Here is an 8,118-nt window from a genome sequence, read left to right on the forward strand (position 1 = left end):
TCTTTCCCTCTTGCAGTTTGCTCAACGTGAATGCTCAGCCAAGCGTTCATGCCATTCATCAGAGACTGGAGGAGCTCAAGAAGACCGGACTTCTATCTCGGAACAATTCTTCAAAAACTAATAATAATAATAATAATAATAACACTTGCCTTGTCGTTGATGGCAAGACCAGAGAAGATGAACCTCGGCAAAAAGCGGAGCAAGACAAGAGCATAGAGGTTTCGACAGATATGGATGACCAGAAGAAGAAGAAACCGGAGATTGACCTCACCGAGTTTCTTCAGCAACTCGGAATCTTGAAGCAAGATAACCAAGACGAAGCAAGTGACGTTCTTGAATGTCACTCGGCAACATCCGGGAAATATCAAGATCAAGAACCCGAGAGCTCTTTCGAGGATCAGATTTTCAACTGGGACACGTTGACAGGAGCTTCTACAACGCAGCAGTTCCATGGCAGTAACTTACAGACCTACGACCTTGATGATGATGATTCGATATTCCCTTCTTCCATCTGGAACTTCTGTGAGAGCTTAGATTGAGTGAGAGCTACTGATAGAAAACCCAACTCTCAGAAGTAAGATCAGACTTTAGTTTTCAGTCTAGTGTTTCTTCATATATTAACATAATAGATATACCTAGATAGAGAAGATATGGCACTAGTGCAGTCCATAAGGCCAGCAAATGAGTGTATCAGTGTACTTTTTGGATGATAATAAGCTGTTTGGGTCTTTGAGATATTAGACGTGTCCACGGTTTCCATTCCTTCTGGCTCAGGAGATAGAAATTGAAGCACGTCTTTGGCAAGTAACCCGGGAAAATCTTGCCTACGAAATCCCTATTTCATGAATCAAATCAGATATATCGATACTGTGATAGATTATAAGCACAAGGGCAGAGCATTTTACCTCTATAGTCCAAGATCTGCCTCATGTCTCTGACTCTCTTATCAGTTGTAGATTTTGACCTGCTCGAAGCTCTGTGAAAAAGAAAAAGAAAACAACAAAACGGAGAGACATAGAGACACTTCACATGATGTAATGACATCTTTTAGAAAGTTTCGCCTACCAAAAATATCCAAAAAGTGAAGAAATTTTGCTAAAGAAGAATCTGAGGGGAGGCTTTAGGCATTATACCCGTGACCCTAGACGGGGCAAGCCGTCTATCTGTGTTTTTCAATACCTTTATGACCGGATTCAAACCATATCTATAAATCTTCAGTAGACCTATTTAAAGAAGCTTCAACAAAAGCTTCATCATATACCTCGCCTATAAACCATAAAAGATTCTTCATCTTTCTCTGAAGGAAGATTAAACTCCAAAGCAAATAGCTTTAAGCTCAGACTTCCTGCTCATTTCAATATGATGAAAACAATGCAACATATGAAAGTACTTAATTATGGGTTGGTAAAGAAATTTTCAATTCGTCAAATTTGGAGTTCAGCCGAGGAGCCAAAAAACCTAACTCCAAAAAATCATTTAAATATGAGGGCATCACGACCAGGACCAACACCAATGTAATGAACGGGAACACCCACGAGTTCTTCAATCCTCTCAACATACTGTTGTGCCGCCTTTGGAAGAACCGAGTAATTTCTGACAGAAGAAATGTCGGATTTCCATCCAGGTAAGACTTCATATTCCACCTGAAAACATCGGCACAAGCAAACAAGTCACTTAAAACACTCACAAGAAGGAAGAAGTATCACTTCCCAGGCAATAATTGAAGATTTTTCAATATGATATCTATCATATGTACTAAAAATTACACTTACTTGCAACTCCTCAAGAAGACGGAGATCTCCAGGGAAAGATTCAATAGGTGTTCCGTCACTCCGCTTATACGCAACACCCAGCTGAATTTCCGAAAGATCAGAGAGCACATCAAGCTTGGTGAGATTAAGAGAAGCAAACCCGTTAATTTGGCAGCAATATCTCAACGCAACAATGTCAAGCCAGCCACACCGACGAGGACGGCCTGTTGTCGTGCCAAACTCCTGTCCCGCAAATCGAAGGAGGTCACCGCCTTGCCCTAAAATTTCTGTTGGGAACGGGCCTGAACCAACTCTTGTGGTGTATGCTTTTACCTGCCAATAGATCAAGTCAATACCGAATCATCATCATTCTTTCTTGCCTATTTTGTTCATCGTTTACCAAATTTGGTTAAAAGGTGACAGTTGAAATTTTTTAGCATAAATGCTGCTATAAAGCTACAAAACCTACATATAAGATTTGAGAAAAATATACACAGTTGGTTTCATACAGCAGAAAAGATATAAGTAGCAATGTTAAACTAAGAATATGCACATGTTCTATTCAACACGAGTTCATGAAAGAAGATGCATTTACCACTCCAATAAGGTCACCGACAACTCTTGGAGCGATACCGAGACCAGTACAGATCCCACCGGCTGAAGGGCTCGAAGAAGTAACGAAAGGATATGTACCAAAGTCAATATCCAGCATTGTGGCTTGGCCACCTTCAACCAAAATCTTTTTCTTTTGAGAAATCGAGTCATTCATGAAATGGACAGTGTCGGTTATGAAGGGCTCCAATCTCTCAGCATATCTTTTGTATGCTTCAACTTCTTCCCGGAGCATCTCCGGTGTATACTTGAACCCGGGAAATCTCGAGGCTGCATCTGACAATAAAAGATCAAGCTTTTGTGGGAATGTGTCCATATGCCTAAGATCACCAACTCTGATGCCATTCCTTATCACCTTGCTAGAGTAGCAAGGACCGATTCCTCTCTTGGTTGTACCGATGAATGACTTAGCAAGCTCAGATTCCCTAAGTCCATCAACCACTTGATGGAAATCGAATAGCAAATGAGCACGATCTGAGACCAAAATCCTTCCTTCACAGGACACTCCATTGGATTCCAACCCATCAATCTCCTTAAAGAGACCCGGCAAATGAACCACAACTCCATTTCCAATCACGCAAGTGGTATCCTCATTCAAGATCCCTGAAGGCACAAGATGAAGAGCGAATTTCTTCCCCTCCGCATTATATATAGTGTGTCCAGCATTGGCTCCACCCTGTGGTAACAAAATGGAACTTTAAAAAAAAAAAAAAAAGAGTTTGGCATAATGATTTTGAAGTAAATTTAAAGCATACAAAAATCTTCCCAAGTCTGGAACCCTCACGAAACCCACAGAGAAACAGAGCAAAGACAATACCAAATTCAGGATAGTGATATTCTTCAACACAAGCTGAAAGACTCCCACCCTTTTTTATGCTATGTCCGAAGATAACAGGATTTGTCATGAACTGAAATATATAACTCTGTAAACTGCAGTTTACGCATCTGCGTTGATAAAAAAAATTCGATTCACAAATTCCCGACCTCAGTTTGATCACGAGAAAAGAACAAACAAATTCACAAAATCACACACACATACAAAAATTTAGACAATCGAAGAATCCGATTCAAATGCACGGGTGAGAAAGGATCGAACTAATACGAAGTTCGAGCAAATAAGTACCTGACAGCGAGCAACGACATCGAAATGCTCGGCCAAGATATCAACGAGCTTGCCTTTACCCTCATCGCCCCACTGGCAACCCAACACGCCGGAGACTTGACTCAGCGATTCGATTCGCCGGAGCGAATCGGCGGCGGCGGAGTCCGCAGCGGCGACGCTCAACGACGCAGAAGGAACCATCCGCTTGGAAGCGGAGCAGACGACGAAGCTCGGGCGGTGGTGGCTGAACGGAGGACGGCGGAGATGGCAGCCATCGATACCATAGCCAGCGAAGCTAGATGTCCGAATAGGGTTGGAGTCGAGGGAGAGAGGAGAGAGAGACATTGTCGGATACAACAGAAGACGAAGACAAAGGTTTTACTCTTTAGGGTTTGCTTTTTTTTTCTTTGTTATATATAATTAAAAAAAAAAAGTCAATACGCACTGATATGAACTGTGTTTTTTCAATCATCTGTCAGCAAACTGTTTTTAGTTTTGTAGAAAATCCATCTGAATTTATTTATATTACAATTTGGTATACGTAAGAATAAGATGCTGATGGAATTTATTTCATTATTCCCATAAGAATTTATTGATTTATGTTTATTAATTCCCCAAAAGATTTAGTTAGATTTTTTTTTTCCCTTCAATTTGTATTCCATGAAACAATTCTTCCACCGGGGAAAATCTTGGACCAGGATTGTGGGATACAGGGGTGAAACCCATTGGCGTTTTATAGCGTCCGGTTTGATTAAACCAAGCTAAACCGGAAAAGGGATGGTACAATTACAGAGCCGAACAAGCAAGTGGAAAGAACCGATTCAACAACCTAAAGCTTCCAACTTTTCTGTAAACAAGAATGACCCTCTCTATCCCCAAGAATGCAGATGAATATGCCATCTAATGAAAGATAAAATACCACGAGGAAAACGAAGCACGGACAGAAACAAAACAATACATTTGTGCAGTGTGTGTGTATGTATATGCGTATGCGTGTATTTGTACGCCTAGCAGTACGTATCCGACCTGTGTAAGTATACATGCTTGTGTAGCTCTTTGATGTATTTACTTGAACTTTGATCTTGAGGTTGAGAGGACGACACAATCAGCTGGTTCTTACCAGACATTCTCGAGGCAATCCGTAGTCTTTCCTCGGATTCGTGAGTTGTTCTCTCCATGGATCGTTGTGTAGCTTGTAGTGTAGAATCTTGAATTGAGAATTAGAGCTCGTTAAAGATGATCTAGGTTATGAGTTTTATGAAGAGATAGATGGTTACAGAAGAGGAGCAGTAGATTACCTGTATGACTGTGGCAAAGATGTCGTCTTCCTTAAGCCGGGAATACTGAACCGCCCACTCGTCCTCGTGGCCCAAAGCAGCTTTCTGTCTCTCGGCTTCGAGCATGATGGATTCTCGATATAAGAACCTTTGCCAGACCTTCTTTACATTAGCTAGCTTGAACTGTATCTCCGTTTCGTTGAATCCCTGCAGAAATTTTCAAGGGTAATAATACCTAAATTATTCAACCCGAGGTTTAGGAGTAAACGCTGAGAAACTGGTCAACAGAGAAACGGGGTAACTACTCGGAGAATCTTGATAAGCTTCGGGATGTCATCTTCGTCCACACGAACTGCAAAGCTGTCATAGTTGAGTAAATTCTCGTACGGGAGGTAGATTCCGTCCTACATGAAACATCAACAAATGGCCAAAACAAGAAAAATAGGTAAAAGTTGCAAGTAAGAGATTCTCTGTTCTTATATTGTCGGGGTAGATAAATAGATATACCTGAATGATAACAGGGACACAACCCTGCAAGATGCTGTCTTCCATCCGACCACTCCATCCATCACCAGGGAACACACCACAGAAGATGGAAGTGGCCAAGTCGTTGTGGTAATTGCTCGAACGTAATGGAGTGACAATCACGTCATCTGCATGCTGTTTCCCGAGCTTGCCGTCCTTGTTCGGGATCGAACCAAACTCTTCTGCCAGCTTTTGTCTGATTCCCATGCTATACCTGCATAGATGTTTTAACCGTAACCATTATATATACCTTCCCCATCCACGAGCGCAGGTATTTACCAAAGGCATGAGATCAATGGTTTCTGCATTCACATGATTTTACGATTCAGAATGACAATGTTTCTTTTGGTGAGAGACTTACGAATCTTCTGGCCTTCCATGCTCGTAAGCGGGTCCGAGATTCCCATTGAAGTAAAACAATGTTCTGCGCTCCTCCCAGGATCTGATGCAATGAAAGATGGAAAGGCCAATACTTCAAGATTCCCGTTAGGGTTTTGCAGCTATAAAACTAAAACATCAATCTGTAAAGCTTAGGCAAGCAGTGAAGAACACAAAAATGGAACAGATCAGCTGGACATATGGGAAGATACCGAGCCCAGTAGTTGGCACGCATCGAAAAAGGATCGGGAACCTTCCAGGCAGGAATCACGAGATCTTTGGCAGGGTCAAAGCACGGATGATTGCCTCTTCTATCGGGAGAAATGGTGTCCCAGTTATCGGCCCAGTAGGCTGTTGTCGAGTGGTTGTGCTTCGAGTTCGTGTTGCCCCAGTGAACTAGCATCATGCTGTTCCATATCTCTTTCGGAGCATAGCATGCACCTTCATCCCACGAAAAAAACTGCCTTTCGGGCGGGCATAAGTGTCACATCATTAGTACTGATGGCCCATTTTTGAACTGAGGAACAAGATTGATACTTATGCATCTTACCCAGATATGATCTCTCCCGGATGAGCGGTTCCAGTAAGGATATTTCTCAACGATGTGATCATAAGCCCTTTTGTAGAACTCCAAGGTAAGCGAGCTTCTCAATCTGCTATAGTCCTGAAACAGATGAAACATTGAGGTTCCGTCAGAAAGGAAGTTGATTAACAATGAATCAGAAGGACAGGTTTCTCAACCGAAACAAAGGATATATACCTGCATGCTAAGGTGAGGCGCCTCATCAGCAAGAGTTATAATACACGAATCAAGAACAGGAACAAAGAAAAAATCTGCCTCTTCGCCATTCAACGTGCGGTGGGAGGTGGCCAAAACATTCTCATAGAACGCCATCTGGAAGAAAAAGGTAAGGAGAGACGGAATTATCTTCCAATTCAGGAGATTTCTTCTTTATGTTATGTGTACTCTGTCTTCGGTTAAGATAATACCTGTGAACCATATAGATAGTCCGTCCATATAGTTGCATTCCTGTCATCGTAGATTCTGTTAACACACTGGAGCTTATAATGCCGACCCTAAACCATTGATTCAAGCAGAAAACATTAAAAAAAATTCTCACAAAAAGTTCCTGAATGAGATTACAAAACGTCGTAATTCTAACCTCAAGAAGCAAACTGTTGAAGTCCGGTGGAAGATCATAAACGTATATAAGAGGCCTCTTCTTTTTCACCGCGGCACTAAGATTAGAGAGATTCCCAGGGACAGGTGTACCACTTGGAACTTCAAGCCGTGCAGGTCGGAGCCACTGGGGCCACTCTCCAACCGTCGAGAGAACAGACGGGATACTACAATCTGTGCCAAACCAGCCTTTCTCGCACTGGAAAGGGGGGAAAACACTAAAAATTAGAAAGATTAATATAAAGAATACACAAAAATTTGACTACTGTTGTTGCTTTCCTCTATAGATACAGTATTTTACCTGACAGAATCCACCACGGCAGTGGCCGTGACCCGAGCACTGGTTAACACAGGTGCACTGTACAGGCACTTCACAGAAACGACCCCAGAGGCAATCATATTTGCAGTCACATTCCTCTTTGAACTGAACCTTGGAAGCATACCCGTCTTCTGGGTCCACATTGCACCATCCATGTTGACTGCTGTTAGTTGTGAGAATATCTAGGTCTGGTTTCGTCCAATCGGTCATTTTGGGTCCCCCGGGCTCCTTCGGTGAGCTGAATGAATATCGCGTTAGAGAGTTGTTAAAGTATGAGGAGAAGGAATGTATATAAATAAATAAATAAACAGACTTGATATGAATTTATAACCAATCTGGCCATCCTTCATGGAAATGATGGGCTTAATTAACTTACTTCACTTGAAATCCACATGCCTCGGGAACAGGACGATTCGGATATTTTGTGCCTTCTCCACAAAAGCACATTGCTCTTGTGGTATCACAATGTGTTGCACACATCGAGACAACCCATCTCCCATATGGCAACTCAGGCGTTTTCTCGTAATTGCAGTCTAGGTGCAATCTTTGCGAGCAATCCTCACCTATACAAGAAGCATTTTTCTCACTTCTTCGTCGAGTTGAATAAGGAAATTGAGAAGCAGGAAGGAAATACTAACCACTAAATCCATGAAAACACCGGCATATTCCTATTTCATGGTTACAAACACCTTGGCTGCTGCAGCCATTCATGCATTTCCGCCCACCAATTGGCTGCCGAGACACAAAGATCGTAACATAGTTTAAACAGACATCTCAACATACCAGTGTCCGTGTCCAGGAACAAAACAAGCAACTTCCTCGGAAAGAGACAACCAGATATCAGGATCCTTACTTCAATGATGTCAACTTCCATGGCAACTGCATCACAACTACAAAGCCACTGCCCGATCTCGGCCTTCCAGGAAGCGTTACGATAAACCACAGCCCCATGTAAGTCAGCAGGGTCGACAGTT

The 8,118-nt window shown here is 42.3% G+C and overlaps 3 protein-coding genes across 4 annotated transcripts in view; 1 reads left to right on the forward strand and 2 right to left on the reverse strand.

Annotated features, from left to right (window-relative positions):
* Positions 1-831, forward strand: part of LOC104802284 (dehydration-responsive element-binding protein 2F) — a 1,770-nt gene extending 939 nt beyond the window's left edge. Inside the window, exon 2 of one of the 2 annotated variants that reach the window (XM_010525821.1) lies at positions 6-831. In XM_010525821.1, coding sequence (XP_010524123.1) covers positions 6-539 — 534 coding nt within the window. In that variant the 3' untranslated portion in view covers positions 540-831. The other variant, XM_010525813.1, reaches the window with a different exon arrangement.
* Positions 832-1,308: 477 nt separating this feature from the next.
* Positions 1,309-3,857, reverse strand: LOC104802297 (adenylosuccinate synthetase, chloroplastic). The gene is made up of 4 exons (XM_010525833.2): positions 3,487-3,857; positions 2,347-3,039; positions 1,773-2,084; positions 1,309-1,643 (listed from the first exon to the last, which is right to left on the reverse strand). Exons 1-4 carry the CDS (start codon positions 3,808-3,810, stop codon positions 1,473-1,475), a joined length of 1,500 nt encoding a protein of 499 aa, XP_010524135.1. The 5' UTR covers positions 3,811-3,857; the 3' UTR covers positions 1,309-1,472.
* A 308-nt stretch (positions 3,858-4,165) lies between these two features.
* LOC104802308 overlaps positions 4,166-8,118 on the reverse strand; it is a 5,173-nt gene continuing 1,220 nt past the window's right edge. Inside the window, exons 3-16 of the mRNA XM_019204068.1 lie at positions 7,998-8,108; positions 7,783-7,876; positions 7,521-7,707; positions 7,127-7,382; positions 6,809-7,024; positions 6,636-6,722; positions 6,406-6,540; positions 6,196-6,309; positions 5,858-6,105; positions 5,629-5,709; positions 5,250-5,481; positions 5,048-5,146; positions 4,764-4,949; positions 4,166-4,672 (exon numbers count right to left, since the gene is read on the reverse strand). Of these exons, the coding sequence (XP_019059613.1) occupies positions 4,571-4,672; positions 4,764-4,949; positions 5,048-5,146; positions 5,250-5,481; positions 5,629-5,709; positions 5,858-6,105; positions 6,196-6,309; positions 6,406-6,540; positions 6,636-6,722; positions 6,809-7,024; positions 7,127-7,382; positions 7,521-7,707; positions 7,783-7,876; positions 7,998-8,108 (2,148 nt within the window). The 3' untranslated portion in view covers positions 4,166-4,570. The remainder of the gene's footprint in view (positions 4,673-4,763; positions 4,950-5,047; positions 5,147-5,249; positions 5,482-5,628; positions 5,710-5,857; positions 6,106-6,195; positions 6,310-6,405; positions 6,541-6,635; positions 6,723-6,808; positions 7,025-7,126; positions 7,383-7,520; positions 7,708-7,782; positions 7,877-7,997; positions 8,109-8,118) is intronic.

The sequence above is a fragment of the Tarenaya hassleriana genome, unplaced genomic scaffold (assembly GCF_000463585.1).
Source record: "Tarenaya hassleriana unplaced genomic scaffold, ASM46358v1 Cleome10, whole genome shotgun sequence".
Taxonomy (NCBI): domain Eukaryota; kingdom Viridiplantae; phylum Streptophyta; class Magnoliopsida; order Brassicales; family Cleomaceae; genus Tarenaya; species Tarenaya hassleriana.

Excerpts from the sequence above, each read along its gene's own strand:
- LOC104802297 (XM_010525833.2), bottom strand. The coding sequence starts at position 3,810 with ATGTCTCTCTCTCCTCTCTCCCTCGACTCCAACCCTATTCGGACATCT. Across the intron at positions 2,085-2,346 it reads TCGGTGACCTTATTGGAGTG|GTAAAAGCATACACCACAAG; the intron begins GTAAATGCATCT and ends ATCTATTGGCAG. Across the intron at positions 1,644-1,772 it reads GTCTTCTTGAGGAGTTGCAA|GTGGAATATGAAGTCTTACC; the intron begins GTAAGTGTAATT and ends CGATGTTTTCAG.